This window comes from Choloepus didactylus, chromosome 5 (assembly GCF_015220235.1).
Source record: "Choloepus didactylus isolate mChoDid1 chromosome 5, mChoDid1.pri, whole genome shotgun sequence".
NCBI lineage: Eukaryota > Metazoa > Chordata > Mammalia > Pilosa > Megalonychidae > Choloepus > Choloepus didactylus.
The window spans coordinates 27680979-27697656 of record NC_051311.1 but is presented as its reverse complement, the minus strand read 5'-3'; the positions used below and the strand labels follow the sequence as shown (position 1 = coordinate 27697656).

The window sequence follows — 16678 nt, the reverse complement described above, 5'->3', positions numbered from 1 at the left end:
ACTATCCCCTTGTCTCCCCCACCCCCCATCCTCCTTAAAACCCTGAATGCTGAAGATCCTTCCTGGCAAATAAATGCTGGCATTCTTTTTGCTCTTCAAATATGCATTTTACTTCTTTAAAATCAGGTGTTTTCAATTTCTAGGCCCTCTGAAGTCTGGTAAGGGAGGACTTCAGTGGCAATGTTTTAGTATTATAGCCAGTTTCTACCCACATACTCACTTATACTGTGATTGATCATTGCCGCCAACATCTGGTGATGTTAACTTCTGCAGTAAAATTCTTATAATACTAATGAAAAGGACAAAATTGACCTGTACAAAAAAAAGAAACAAAGTATTTGAGCATGGTTTTTCTTTACTGCACAGTCCTAAGGAATCTGCCAGGTGGATGGCTAAGGCCAGGGTTCTGCCAGGCTCTCCCCCTACGTGTCCTGGTTTCCATCCCATCTGACTGAGTCCATCTGCTACTGGCCTTGGGCCTGGCTCCAGCACCGTCCATCACAGAAAGGCCAGAGCACTGCCAAGCACTTGGCCTGCTCTGTAAGTTGACGCTGGACCTCATTCTCTAGGCTCAAATACCCACTTCTTCACTCAAGATGTAACCCAGGTGAACTGAACTGATACAGGGAATGAGCACCAACTGTCTGGGTAGCAGTCAAGCTTCTGTGAGGTTCTTCTCTCAGAAGACTGAGTGGAAAGGGGTCATGTATCTTTCATGAAGAATAATGGGATCATTCTCTGCCCAAGTGTACAATTCAATGGATAATTCATGTTTCAATACAGAAATTACTTACTATAATAGAAATTAAAATTGGTATTCGTATAACCCACCAGGGAACACTGTGTTCGTTTGTATCCCAGCAACTATTGAAAAGAGAGAAGGAAAATCATGTTACCACTGATTTTATCTAGCAAACAAAGTAGATGAAGATAAGTATGCTGCCTGTGGATTTATCCATTACACTGTGCTTGCAAAACAAAATGTGTTCTCACCTACCACTGCATGTGCCACCTCATTTGGTTTTGTTGTATCCCTTCTGCCCTGCCTACTTGCTCGACTCTAAAAGCACAATTATACTGCATTTACAGAGCTTGAAACAATTAGTCCCTGGAGAGTGATTTTTCTTAGTTTTATTCTTCTCAACATGATAGTCTGTTAATGGAGAGGGTGAAACCAAAGTGTAACCCCAGAAGCCAGGGAGAAGGAACAAGTTAAGTTTTATAATACAACATTTCTTAACTTGGCTACTGGTAGAGCCCAAGTTCACTCTGGCTCCAGCTGTCCTCATAAACAAAGGATTTTTTTTTTTTTTTTTGAAAGAGTTTCCATCTCATCTGCATCTTTAATTAAAAAGAAAAGTTCTTTGAATAACTGAGGCAGGTGCAGCTAGGAATGTCTGGTCTAGCAATACATTTTCATTTTTTGATTTTCACCTTAAGGGTTGTCTCCAATATGAAGCCAAGGTAGATTGTCAAAGGCTAAACTATTCCCTTCCCTGTAGCCACACCTCTTTGCAATGTGACTTTGCAGCTTCTCCCATCAAGAGGTAGAGTCTTTTCCTGGTACCTGCATCTTAGCTGGTTTAGGGATGTACTTTGGCAATAGGATGTGGAAAAAGTGACAATTTGGAGCCTAGACCGAAGAGGCCTTTCACACTTCCAATTACTCTCTTGGAATCCCACAGGTACCCTGTGAAACAAGCCCAGTATATCCTACTGGAGGACCGGAACCACGTGGAGCAGAGGAGCCTTCGTAGCTTGTGCTATCTTGGACCAGCCAGCACTCAACTGACCCTGCAGCTGACCATGGATGCATGGGTGAGCCCAGCTGGGACCAAAGGACCATCCACGTGAGTCCAGCCCAAATTGCCAATCTGCATAATTGCACACCAAAGTAAACTGGTTAAGTCAACAAATTTTGGGGTGGTTTTGTTGCTCAACAGTAGATAACTGATATACTCAGAGACTCTTTATGAGGCCTGGGCCATGGCACAAGATTCATCCTGGCAACTCGACGTGGTTGTGTTTGTGTATCAAGACCAAGCTCACTGTATACGTAAAGCAGAAGAGTTCTAGACCCTGATCTTACGACAGTCAGTGCTTGAGATGGAATCATCAAGAGCAACTCTCTCGGGGCAATGCTACCTAAACTCTAGCTGGCCATTTTAATCTGAGATTCAACTGCTCACCTTCTTGAACACTTTGATCCGGGTGAACACATGCATTTTGCTTTCTGTTTTCTTTTGTGAACACAGCTCCTCCCACTCATGATGTTGCCTTCTTTCCTGGTCCATCCCAACCATACCTTCTCTTCAAGATTTAGATCCATTTTCATCTCTTACATGAATCTTCCTCCAAATACTCCAACCTCAAATGACCACCCCCACTGCCCATGAGTTTTGATGTCTTTTCTTCTAATTTATTGAACATTCGAATGCTGGGTGTGCAACTCTTCTATTGGCATGAACTCCTTCTTGTCTTTCCAACTAGATAATAAGCTTCTCTCTTTTCCAATGGATTTACTATTGCCAGGCACTTAATCAGTGTTGCTTGATCTTATTTTAAAGGGAAAGGTATGGGCATGGCACTTACCCTGTGTCTTCTAGAAAGAGCCTCGTCACCGTCCAGACAACTATGCACAGAGTGGGGATGCCTGCAGAAAGACCCCTTGTTAGACAAAGACCCCGGGCTAAATGGGAATGGGTTCAATAAACTTGGACACAAATACGTATATTTATTAACCAGAATAGTCAAGGGTGATGGCTTTCCGATTAAAAGATTAAGTGGAAACTCGTGTTTAAAGTCTTCGTAAATATATACCAGCATATATTCATGCCGTATTAAGCAGTAAAGATAAGTAAATATGTGTTTGAGAGCTGAGAATCTTACAAGGGCCTGAAAAGCATCATCCATATATCAAGTGTTATCATTGAAGCCCATGTGGTAAAATGTGTAGAAGAAAAAATATCTTTACTGACTCTGTGATACCCCGAAGAAGCTGTGTGTTGTGTTTGCCTCTTCACTGCTGATGTGGAATGTCCCATAGCATTATACCCCTTTCCAATTCTTGTTAATAAAAGGTTCCTATTAATTGGTATATTATCAAGCTTTCATTATGGAATAGCTCTTTGTTCCTTCCCTTCCTTTGGCCCCCTTTCTCTGATTTCCCTCCATCAGTATATGCTGGGCTGAGGAAGAGGAAAGAAGTGTGAATTGTTTTGCTACTTGTTAGTAGCTCGGATCACAGCTGGAGTTTGGGGTTAAAGGGGCCAGGAATGGGAGTTGAAAACAGCTTTAAACCAGGTTCCTGGTTACTGGAAATATTAAAGGGTTGGCTGTAGGAGGAACCTCAGGTTCTCTTCCTAACATAACCCTGAAATGTGTCCTACATTGGCAATAACGTGTTATTCTGAGCTGAAAAAGTCTGCATTTATTGGGAATTGTGGGATGGGAATTAGGAACCTGGCAAGATGGGAGGGAGGGTGAGGAGGGCAGCTCGCAGATCAGGGCATTGGGCAGGAGGGCTGGGGCATTGACACAAGTGCACATGGGGCAATGTGGTGGGGAGACACAGCTCAGCCCCAGGAGAAGGGGAACGAGGCATGCACTTTGTAATCCTTACCCCATCCAATCAGAAGGTAGACCATGAAGTATCTGTTTGGGGAGAAGATAGCCACAAGGAGGGTGTGGAGGTAGAGTCCTTCCACTAAAAGCCAGTAAAAGTTTGCCATGATACAGTACTGGAAGAACACCAAACTCAACTTGCAGCCAACCTGGAATATTACAAACAGAACAAGAGAATGTAGTCACATTAGGATAAAAATAGTTTATGGCAGACATAGCTGCTCCAGTACATAACACACTCTCATGTTTGTATAAGGAATAAAGGACAAATCAGGGTGCTGTCTAGGGAAGGGAAGTGATGAATACAGTGGTGAGGGCGTTTACTAAAAAAATGTGAGTTATGCTGGAGTGAGGCCCTTTGTATATACACAACGCCCCAGAAGACTATTTACATGAGTACTTTGAACTTACTGTAAGATAAACATAGGGGGAAAGAGGCAAATGGAAATAACCATCCCTAAGAATAGTGAACTCATAACTTTTAGAGTGAACTGCTGGAAGGTTTTACTAAACATCAAGTTTTTAGCACAATTGCCTGACCTGTTTTCTCACCTTCTCTACCTCTCTATTTTCTTGCTTCTTCATCCTGTCTGCTCTCCAGTTTTTCCTTGTCTCTTTGCTTCCGTCCATTCATCCTCCACCATCTACTCAAAACTTCCTCCCATACACAAATGCATTAGTGCATATGGAGGAGAGTTCTTGCCCATTAGTGAAGAAGAGACTTCATTTATCTCAGCATCTGGGTAGACTTCAAGCTACGGAAAGAGGAGGCATTGCACCACAGAGGGACACGACGCCCAGGGGAATAAACCATCGTGTGACATCCCATTGTGTTTGGCTGTGACCAGGTACAAACTATAGGGCCCAATAAGCATGCTGCTCCTTCCGGGAGAGGATGAATGGAGAAAAGGGAAGGACAAAACAGCCTATGTTCCTTATTAGCAGCCCAGTGAGAAAAGTTTGGGGAGGGGAAAAACTATGGACCAAAACTAGGTTTCTAGATTTTTTTTTAAACAAATTTTAAGTTCCGCAATTGTAATATTTGTGAGGCTAAGAAAAGTGGTTTCAATTTTGGGAAACTCTTACTAGAGATGAAAAACTAAAGCGAGAACAAGAGAAATCTGGCAAATGAAATATTTTTTTCCCAAGGATCTTTGAAAGGTTTTCACTGGAACAAAATTACAAATTATATAAAATAAATAAATTTTAATCTTTGAGACTTTAATATAACAAAACATACCAGGCATTACAATTTCATGAGCAAACATAAAATTGCTGCTTTAGTCAGTGAGCTTATACAAAGTATGTTTAAAAGGAATAGCACTTTTATTTCTGTGTCTATGAAACCCCCAAATAATATATATGTATTTGTGAGTGTGTGTAAGTATAGCCATCCACGTATATACATACATATATATATGTATGCATATATATATATATATATATATATATATGGGGTGGATATACTTAGGAAAAACTCATGGCAGCCATTTCAAATTGACCTTTAGGATGGTGATAAGTTTCATCTTGACAACCTATTCAGTCCCATAACTTGCCCCCTCCCCAACCTCTCTGGCACTCCCACTCCCCCTTACCTTGCTCTACTTTTTCTTTTTCCTAAGTAGAGGAGGTGACAAAATAATTTATTTTTCTTAGGTACAGTACTGTTTTTTATATTAATGACTACTTATTGTCTGTCTTTACCACTAGAATATACACAAAGGGCCTGGAACAATGCAAGTTCCAGCAAGTTCTGATGCTGAAGCACTGGGACAACACATCTTAAGTGAAGAGACGCACATGACAACACAACTATGGAGTAAGAAAACTAACTTAGCTAAATTTTTGACTCATAATCACTTTGAATAGGAAAGTGAAATACATCAAATTGGAGAACTTCTGGGGCAGGTGAGATTCTGGAGGGAATGGTGACCTAATTTGAATCTATCTTGCTTTCTTTCCACTCAATAAAAAAGACTTCTATCTTATACATAAATGTAAGTAAAATACAGATGAATTAAAGCCATAAATGAAAAAAAATTAAAAATAAAAATATCTTAACCAAGACAAGAAATCCAAAACCAAAAGAGCTGCAGAAGTAAAAAAAAAACAGAAGCCAATTTTTGTATATAAACATTAAATTCCTTTATGTGACAAAAAATACCATAAAAAAGACAACTGACAAATGATGGATTTGGAAACATGCTTACAATACAAATGACAAATTTTTATAATAGGCAGATATAAAAACAAGAAAAAGATAACATAATTTTTTAAAGGGCCAAAAGGACTTGTGGAAAGATGTTCATTCTGACCAGCAACCAAGAGTGTCAGATATCAATGTAGCAGCACTCTACACCCTCCAGACAGACAGAACTTCAGAAAGTCAATTTAAAATATTTTGGCACTGACACAGTAAAGAGGATTCCTGCACATTGCTGGTACAACTATCCATTGTTATAGCCTTTGGAAAGCTATCTAATAATATGTGTATCACAACTTAAAAATATATATTTATGTTTACTGCACCATTGTTTGTTGATATCAAAATATATAATAAGGGGTATACCTGTTATTCGGAAAATGGTTAAGTAAATTATGTTACATCCACATTATAGAATATTATACAACAGTTAAAAGAGGAAATGAGACGGACCAGGTGACATGGAGAGATTTCTATGACGTATCATTTGCTGAGGAAAAAAGATGCACAAAAAGTGTGTTTAAGGTGATTCCATTTTCTTGGCAAAATGGTGACAAAACATCATCTCTGTATTTCTTCCCTTTGGTTCACTCCCTGAACAAGTCCATTCCACATGGGGACAGGTGATGTGGGGGAGGACAAGCCCTTTATTGGCTCTGCTTTCTACAGCAGTGGCTTTCAGACCGTGTTCCACAAGGTCAAGAGCACACAGGAGTGGCCAGGGGTGGGTGCAATGGGGAGGAAGGGGTGGGGTAGACAGGAACCCTTGGGTCTTCCAGCCAGCCCCCTGGGGGGCTGTGTTGGTATTATGACACAGAGTGAAGAAAGCGGCCCAAGGTCAGTTGTCATTTCCTAGCGGATCCCTCACTGGAACTCAGGGATCTGCCACTCACTCTTGTACTTTAAGGAATGCAGAGAAGGCAAGAGCCATTGTTAGTCATGGGGCTCCTGCTAAAAGTTACAATTCCAGGTGGTCATCTAGTTATACATTTTCTCTAGACTAGAGTATGATTTTCTATAGGAACTAGAGTAAAATAAAATAAAACAAAGCCAGTCCTGATAAAGACGAGTATCCCAAATGTACGCCAGGGAGCAGGTGATGCAGCCCCCCACTCGCTGGGAGCTGTGTCTGTCACACATAGATGGAACTCAGCAGCTGTACTCAGAAGGCCCCAAAAAGAGTCGTGACTTTGTTGCTTGTTTTGGCTTTGTAATCTTTATACACGACACTTAGCTTCTTTGAGGCTTGGTTCCTCATGAACAGAACGGGAAAAATAACACCCACCTCCAGGGTGCTTCCAAGGATAAAATTAGATAACATACTTGAAAATGCTTGGTAAACTCCAGAGATGTGAGGCAGTTGCATTAGTGTGCTTAGAAGATTAAGAGAGCTGCAGTTTTTGATTAAGAGCAAGGAAGCACAAGCTATTTCATTAAAAATGTGTGAAAATACTGCAGGCCAAATGACCGTGGGATGAGGGATGGCATACAAACTGAGCATGGAGAGAGACTCTGGTGGGTGGCACTGATCTCAGTGGAAGGAGGGACTCCCAGGGCTGGCTGGAAGCCTTGGCGCTGGTGTGCACTACTGACTGCTGGGGCTTGATGCCCCTGGAGCCCTCACTATGCATGGTTTGTGGCCAAGTTGCATCTTTATGATAATATCCATTTGCTTGGGTTTTCACATGTGCTCTGTATCCATGGCTACCCTAAGCTCCTTGAGAACAGGGACATGCCCCTCTTTTGAAATCCCCACAGCATGTTTGCAAAGCCCACTGTCAGCAGACCCTTTCAAGGAGATGAATCACTAATACGGCATAGAGCACAGTCTGAACATGGGTGTGTGTGTGTGCGTGCGTGTGCGCACGTGCGTTCTTGACTGAGTCTTTCACTGACTGGGCCAGGGCCCCTCTGTAGTGGTGATCACGGCTATGCTTCCTGTGCAGATTCCCAGCCCAGCCCTCCAGACTGAACCTTAGCTCTGATCCTCTCCCCAACCAAACTGTGGCAGCTTGTAGTGGCCAAGTCAGAATTTTGCTTTTAATTATGTGCGTTCCTGTTTGAAGTTTTGGCTCGGCTGGAGAACTCTAGGCTGCTAGGCAGAACCCTCCTCAATCCCACCCCAAAGTAGACAGGGCTCAGGCTCTCCTGGGAGTAGCACGGAGCAGTTTTAGTAAGCCTTAGGTTTGGGGCATTTGAAAATTCCCATAGGCTCTACATGAAATAGGCTCTGGTCTATGGTGAGAATAAACTGCTTGTCTGCTTCTCATGAGGCAGCCCATACATAACCCATTCCACTCCAAAATATTCATCTTGAACATTCTTCCACTGCATCTGAACAAAACAAACACACATGCCCAAAAAAGCAAAACCAAAAACACGCCTCATATTGCCCAATAACCGAGTGGCAAGACATAGCTGTTTGCAAGACTGCCTTTTGCAGAGGCCAGGCCTGGTTCTAGATGCAGTTATCTCCTCTGCTGGGGACCCTGGAATTACTGACAGTGCGCTAGAGAATCTCCTAGAACCCACTCTGGCAGCCCAGGGGAAACAGCCTCCCATTCCGGCCACTTGGGAAGAGGGGCCGGCCAAATTTAGCTGTTCCATCCACCTGTCAGTCAGCAGGGCACATTTGGCAGGAGTGCAGAGTCATCAACTTGAAAGGGAATAGACCTTTTCATATTCTTGGCTCCTGCTAACAACTTGAGAAAAAGGCTCATGCTACCTATTTTGGGACAACTGTCCCATATGCTCTGCTTTGGGAAATGCTGGTTTGGTTAAATCTAGCTGGGAGCAAAAGGGTCCAAAAATGGGATCCAGTACCTTTCCAAAATTTAGTTCTTACAACTCAGCCATGAAAAGCAGCACCCAGGGCCCACTCTTCTGGGCATGTGAACATTTAGCATTTGAATGTGCACACAGACCTCAGAATTTGAATCCTGACTTGTGGCTTTCAAGCTGCGTGACTTTGGGCAAATTGCTTGGTGTAGCTCAGCCCCAGTATTCTCATTTGTAAAATGGGCTAACTGCTATTCTGAACCTATCTGAGAATTAACCAATACTGTCCAAGTGAACACCTGTCACTGAGAAGCTACAAAGGGGAAAGGTCAGTGATTCCCAATTTAGGTGCTGGGCTGGGTAGCTCTGTCTTAGTTTGTCAGGGCTTCTATGACAAATACCACATAATGGGCTGGCTTAAACAAAATACATTTATTGTCACACGGTTTTGGAAGCTAGAAGTCCAAAACCAAGGTGTCGTCCAGGCCATTTTTTCTCCCTGAAGTCTGTAGCATTCTCGTGCTGGTTTGCAATCCTCAGGGTTCCTTAGCGTGCATCTCTGCCTCCCATCACACAGCTCTCTCTCTCTTCTTGTGTCTGTTCTGGCAGCTTCCACTGACTTCCAGCTTCTTCCTGCAGCCGCCTCTGTGTCTGCATTTCTTCTGCTTACAACGGGCTCCAGTAACACGGATTAAGGTTCACCTGATTCAACTGAGCCAGACCTAAATAGAAGATTTTATGCACAAAAGAGTCTACCCCTTAATTGATAATACATCTTCAAAGGGTCCTATTTCTAAATGGGTTCACACCCACAGGCATGCGGATTAAGATGAAGAACATGTCTTTTGTTGGGGTCTGTGATGCCATCTACCACACTGTGGCTTAGCCAATCACCTGAAGAGCTCAAACACCTGCTCTACTCCTCTGAGATTCTGTCAGTCATTTTCCTCAGTTCCCCTAAGTGAGGAGTGGGTCAGATCCTTTGGGTCTAAGAGGCAACAGAAAGTTGGGAGCTGGTTGCTCTTGGGCAAATGGTATTTGTGGGTCTCTCAAGGCTCAGTATTTCCCAGGCATCTCTCTGTTCCTTTAATAAACAGCTAAGGAAAGAGGAATCATTAGCGCAAAACTTTGAGACCCATTCAGAGAAGACAGCCTCAGACAGAAAAGTCACTCAGTGAGAGGAGAATCCGATTTGTTTCCCTGCTTTTCTCTTTAGAGCTCACCCTGTTGCCAACTTAGGACAGGAGTCTTGGTGGGTCTGATCTCTGCTTGGGTAGTGGTGATTTGCCAGGAGATGTGTCTTGATTTAAATTTTATTATTATGATAGGCTCATTTTATTATCAATCCACATGCATCACGAGCCAGATCATTGCCAGAAATACATTTACCAGTAGCTAAGGCTGATGGCAGTTTGCCTAAGAAACAGCTGATTTTTTGTAGAATTATAAAAGGTCTTTACTATCTTAAAACTAAATTAATTCAAATCTGTTCAGTCCAGAGCAATGGTGCCAGCAGATGACTGTATCCTTTTGGAATATGCAGCATTCCAGGCTCCTTATAGAAGAGACTAGCCAACCTCAATAGCTGTAACCTCAAATAAAGGGTGATGTTCCTGAAACTCAAATGCTTCCCAAAGATCCCAAGGTTATACTGTAGCATTATATTGTAGGGAGAAAAGTTTCATCGAATGACTTGCATATAGGAGGTGCTCAATAAATATTTGTCATTGTATTAAATTCAATTAATCAGCCATCAGCATGGGTAGTGTGTAATAGAGCCTATACTGCACTTGTAGAAATCAATAATTGAGATTATTTATCCTTGTATCAGAGTTGGATCCAAGCGTATTAATAGGCATTCAACTGGGTTCATCAGAGGACATGGCCTAGCCCGTGCAATTATTCACCACACAAACGGAATGAAGGCATTTAACTGCTCAGGATTTAGATTTAGAAAGAAAACAATGGAGTCGTGTGGGTTCATCTATGCCAAGATTTTCCAACCAGGAGCTGCTGCTGATTGCTCCTTGCAATCCCCTTAGCCAGGATCTGGCTCTGCTGCCAGAACAGAAAGCTGACTGTGTGTCAGATCTCCTGGCCCCTCGCTTCCCAGCCCCTGAGCAGTGGCCTTGGACTCCATCAGACCCTCAAGACTTTGCCTCTCACCCTCTCAGCCTCGGCACCAGGTCTGGCTCCCCAGCCTCTATGCTGCTACCTGAATATTCTTCTCACTGCCAGATCCTTTTAGGGTTTTCAGACCTGACTCCTTGTCTTACAGGACCTCCAGGGACCCCACTGCACCAGCACTGAGACTTAATCATGAAAAGTGGGAATGAAGATGAAGGCACCGAGAGGGTGTAGGGGGTGGTTGGTGGGTGCTAGAGCCCACAAAGGATGTCCCGTCTCTCAAGGGGTATGCGAGGAACCCCAGGCTTATCAGGAATGCCTGCAGGGATAGAGCCCTGACTATGGGACAGCCTTACCCACGAGGATGGCTGGTCGGGGCAGTGCAGCGTGCCAGAGCTGGAGTAGAGGATGTCATCCTTGACCAGCACCGAGATGGCTCTCAGGATGAAAGAGAGGAACAGATTCAGGTGGATGTAGTTCCGGGTGCAGTGCAGTTTCCTTTGATGAGAGGGAGGGAGGGAGGGACATTAAAATACTGATTTAGTGGCCATTTTAATATTGCCTATGTGGTTTTTAAATTAAGGTTTTCTTTTTTTATGGAGGTTAATCATTTATTTAACATTTCCATTATCATTGTATATTTAGGTTGTTTCCAGTTTTGCACAATGGTAAATATTTTTATACATCAGTATTTCCCCTTATTTCTATTTCCTTAGGTTAGATTTTTATGAACAGAATTTCAGCATTAAAGTGTAAAGCAAAACATGCTAGGAGTCAAGAACCTGCAGTTATTTTATACAACAGACATGAGTCCCACATCACACATGTGAGGACTGAGCCAGTTTTGCAGCAAATCTCCTGAAGACTGGAGTTCCTTGGGTTTCTTATTCACTACGTGTGGACCCCACCGCAACAGCAGCAGCAGGTATTTGAATTCTTCAAAAATGGACATTTTGCTTTTTCCCTTCCCTTACCTCCGTTCTTTGTTTTTAGTCCTTTTTTTTTTTCTTTTTTTGTCTCCTGGAGTTGCCGTCATTCGCTCTGATTCTTCCCCTTGAGATAGGAGAGATCAAAACCAGTCTCATCCTTTCTATCAGCTAATTAATTAAAACCATGCTCTCAGAGGCTTTGACTCTAATTGAATGCCTAACTTCTTTCATTAGGTAGCAAAAGTTAATTTTCATACACTGATCTTCTCCAGTCAGACTCTAAAGCAGTGCCCTCATTTTTGAATCACCACAGGAGCACCTCACACTAAATCTGCTCTGAGCACCCTCCTGAGAAATTCTATCTGAGGGCTGAGGACCTTCCTTTTTGGTCAGGAGAAAGAACTTCTCCTTCTATTGCAGTGGTATGTTTTCCTTTGTTTTTCTGGGTTTCTGCCCAGGATGCTCTCCCAATAAAACTCTATCTCTTGGAATTCTATCCTCCTGCAAGACCCATGTCAAATGTCACTATGAACCTGTCTTTGAACTTAACTTTATGTGGTGTCTTGCTTCTCTAAGAATTGCTCAGAACATTTTGTTTATATCTCTCTTATAATTCTTAAATTCTGCTTTGGAGAATACTTAATTGGATACTTGATTTAACTTTTGCCTAATTAAGTGCGTATCCATTTTATCCTCTCCTCCAAACCTATTTCAGTGACCTGAAACAGAGTAGATGCGGATTATACCTTTGTTGAATTTATTCTTCCCAGGAATAAACAAGGTTTTGGTGATTTTTCACATGCTTTTTAACATCTTAGAGCTAATACCTGCACATAATAAGCATTCCATTAATGTCTTGCTGTGAATTGCTTGATATTTATGAATTTCAACATTGCTAACATATAATAACCTAATTTGTTTGGAGTCATTAGGAAAGGAGCCGTGCCACACAAACGCACTGCTGAAATCATGAAACATTTACCCTTTAAGGTGAAATGAAGTTTAAAAACTTTTAAGAACATTAAAAATACATATATACCAAAGAGGTCTTCAACTTGTGACTATGAAGGAGACCTTATCTGACTAATCCTCCCTCTAAGGGGTCAAATATAACTTATAAAAAGTTGCTTAAAGGCTTTCAAGAGCAGCCAAGATGACTAGACCTTGAAGGGTCAAGATCCTGGAGGGAAGAGAAACACACTTAGATGAGCTCTGTGTTCACCCCCCACCTCCTTCTGTCTCTAATTCATGTCTCAGGATACAGAGGCTGTTTAGAAAGCAGAAGCATAGAGCTCAAAACAGTTTCAACAGGCTGAGAGCACAAAAATGGAGTTAAGGACTTTCAAGGTAACAGATGTGAAGATCGATGATTTTTGGAGAAAATAACAACACAGACAAAGGAGTCCAAAAGTCAACAGGCAATTACCTACTGTGGCATTTTGATTCCTAAGGCGTATATGTGCTGGGCAAGAGACTGAGAAATGAAGCGAAGAACAGTGGTAAGGAGGTAAAATATGGTAGGCAGAAGTTTTTAGCAACCTCGTGATAGTGGAGGGTCAAAAATTGGAATTCAGGGCCTGCCAAAGTAGAGGGGTTCCCAGGTTTTCATTTAAGACCTCTGAAAAGCTATGACCTACGATAAAATAGCAAACCAGAAATATACCAACCAGCTTTCACAGAGCCTGAAATACAGCCTCAGATTAATTCAATCCCTGACTGGCTCAAGGAATCTGCCCATCTGTGTCTACTTGCTAGGGGAAAATTAAATTCTCTCGGTAGTAAGGTAACATCATCCAAAGCCTCCACAATTTAATTATTTGTCCACCATGTCTGGCATTCAATAAAAAATTGTTAGGCATGCCAAAAATAAGACCAAATGGTCAAAAGCCAAGTTAAAAAAAGACAATAGAAAGAGATCCAGATACTGGCATTTTCAGACATGACTGCAAAACTACCCTGGTTAGGGTAATTTTATTTTATCTAATTTTATTTTATTAGATTATTAGGGTAATTTTATCTAATTCAAGAAATTAGATAAAGTGATGGAGAATTTCATCAGGGAAGAAACTGATTAAAGGATTAAATGGAAATTTTAAAACTTAAAACCTGAATTTAAGAAATAGATGGTTTTAACTCAGATAAGACAAGGCAAAACAGAGTCTTATGCACTGGAAAACAAGTCAGTAGAATATATCTAGATTAAAGTACAGAGAAGCAAAGTCCTAAAAAATATAGAAAGAACAGTAAGAAAAATGTGGGAAATGGGGAAAACATCAAACACATGGGAAAATGAAGTCTCAGAAAGAGAGGAGAAAGAAGGAGGTTGGTAGAAACAATACTTGAGGAGATACTAGCCAAGAATTTTTTGAAACTGATGAAAGACAGTAACAGATTAAAGAAACTCCATAAACCCCAGAAAGATAGATACAAAGAAAACCTCATTAAGCCACACGGTAGTATAACTGTTGAAAAACAAAGATACAGAAAAAAATCTTCAAAGCATCAAGAGGAAAAGCAGACATGTTCCTTCAAAAGAACAACTGTAAGACCGGCAGCTAACTTTTCAAAAGAAATAAAGCATGTGTATATTTAAAAGGGTGGATGAATATAAATGCCAACAAAGAATTCAGTACTTGCAAAAATATCCTCAGAAATGAAGATAAAATTAATGATTTCAGGCAATCAGTTATCACAAGAATTCATTGCCAGTAGGCGTGCATTAAAAGAAATCTTAAAGCGAGATCTTCAGGTAGAAGGAGAATTATCTCAGGCAGAAGCATTAAAATGCAGAAAGGAAAGAACACCAGAAAATATAAGTATGTAACTCTAAATAAATCCTGATTGTTTAAAACAACAATAATAATAATGATGTCTTGGGGGATTAAAAATAAATGTAGAATTAAAATATATAACAATGGCGCAACAGCCGTGAGGTGGTAAATGGAGTTAAAATGTTGTAAAGTCTTTGACTGGAAAGTGATAAAAATAGTAATTGGAGGTAAACTCCTATAAGAAAACGAAGCATGTTGTAAATCTAGGTTGACAATTAGAAAATAACAGAGTTTGTAACTAACAACCTAATATAGGGGGAAATTGTAATAATAATAAACTTGATTATTTAAAGAAGCAAGACATGAGAACAAAAGGAACAAAGAATAAATGAGGCAAATAATAGAAAACAAAGAAATAGAAAGAAAAGAAAAATTCAAAGTTGTCAGTAAGTATAATGATTAATTTAAAAAATGCTGCATTTAAAGATTGTCAAGCTGGAAATAAAAATAAGTAAATCCCTATTAAATGCAGTTTATAAGATACCAAAATTAAATATTAAACATAGGGAAGTTGAAAATAAAAGCACAGAAAACAAAATACCATGCAAATACAAAATATATGAAAGTAAAAAGAACTAGAAATATAATTATACTAATAACAGATATAAAATAGATTTTTAAGGCAAGAGGCATTACTAAACATGATCAGTTTAACAGGAAGATAAAACATTAAATTGCTACGCCCCTAATAACATAACCTATAAATATATAAAGCAAATAATGAAAAAAGGAGATATAGAAAAGTTCACAATTATAGCTGGAGATTTTAATGTGCATCTCTTAGTAACTGACAGAAGGAGCAGTTCAAACAATCAGTAAAAATTTGGAATATTTAAATAACATGATTGACAAAACTTGATATGAAGGACATATGTAACATACAAAGAAAGAACTACAGAATTTATATTGTCATCAAGTGAAAATGAAACTTTTACAAATAGACCATATGCTGGTTCCTAAAGCAAATCTCAATGAATCTCAGAGGATTGAACTCAAGTGTGTGCTTCCTGATCACAATGGAATTAAGCCAGAAATTATTAACAAAAAGCTGACTAGAAATTTAATAACTACTTGGATATTAAGCTGTAGACTTCTATAGCCCATGGGTCAAAAAAGGAATCTTAAGAAATTTTAGAAAATTTTGAGCTAAATGATAATGGAAACATACACACACACCTTAAAACTTGAAGGAGCTAAAGCAGTGCTGAGAGGCAATTTGTAAATATAAATAAATGCATTTTAAACAAAGAAAGGCTAAAAATAAATGTTGTAGGCATCTATCTTCAGAAGCTAGAAAAAGAACACCAAAGTAAAACCAGAGAAAGTAGAAAAAAGAAATAATAAAGAAAAGAGGAGAAGAAGTAAATTAATAAACAAAAATACCAAAGAGAAAATTAATAAAGCCAAAAGTTCATTCTTGGAAAATTTGTAAAGCTTTATTCAGTAAGACTCATCAAGATAAAAAGAAAGAAAATACAAATTTCCAATATGAGGAATGAAGAAGGGAATATCAGTATAACTCCTACACACATTAAAATAAGAAACTATTGAACAATATATATGAAATGGAAAGATTCCTTGAAAAGCATGTTGCCATAACAAACATAAGAAGAAACAGAGAGTCTGAATAAGTCCAATATCTGTTTTAAAAAACTTTAACCCATAATTAAGAACCTTCTCACAATGAACACTGTCTGCCTAGATGGTTTCATTGGTGAATTCTTCCAAATATTTAAGGAAGATAATACACCTTATCTAACCCCTGTTACTCCAAAAATAGAAAAGTGGGAACACTTTCCTATTCATTTTATGGCCAGCATAACTGTCACATAAAAACCTAAGTAGAATTTACAAGAAAGGAAAATTATGGGTCAAAAAGTTTCATGAACATAGATGCAAAAATCCTCAACAAAATAGTAACAAATTGAGTCCAGCTACAAATTAAAGGGTAATGTATCATAGTCAAGCAGTGTTAATTTTAGGAATGAAAAGTAGATTTAATAGTAGAAAACATATCCATGCAGTTTATCACATTAAATGAATAAAGACAAAAGCCATATTGTTCATCTCAATATATGCAGAAAAATCATGTGATAAAATTCAACATCTATTCATGATATAAAAACTTTCAGAAATCTGGAAATTGAAAGGAACTTAATGTGTCAAAGGTTATCTTCAAAATATCT

General features: G+C 39.8%; 1 protein-coding gene across 3 annotated transcripts in view; it reads right to left on the bottom strand.

The window, feature by feature from the left end:
- VIPR2 (vasoactive intestinal peptide receptor 2) overlaps positions 1 to 16678 on the bottom strand; it is a 176265-nt gene that overhangs the window by 14115 nt on the left and 145472 nt on the right. For 2 of the 3 annotated variants that reach the window (XR_005216905.1, XM_037835704.1), the window contains exons 6-10: positions 11089 to 11230; positions 3623 to 3773; positions 2593 to 2653; positions 795 to 864; positions 221 to 312 (exon numbers count right to left, since the gene is read on the bottom strand). Coding sequence is in view for 2 of the 3 variants with exons in the window: in XM_037835704.1 (XP_037691632.1) it covers positions 221 to 312; positions 795 to 864; positions 2593 to 2653; positions 3623 to 3773; positions 11089 to 11230 (516 nt within the window). In the remaining variant the exon portion in view is untranslated. The remainder of the gene's footprint in view (positions 1 to 220; positions 313 to 794; positions 865 to 2592; positions 2654 to 3622; positions 3774 to 11088; positions 11231 to 16678) is intronic. The other variant, XM_037835705.1, reaches the window with a different exon arrangement.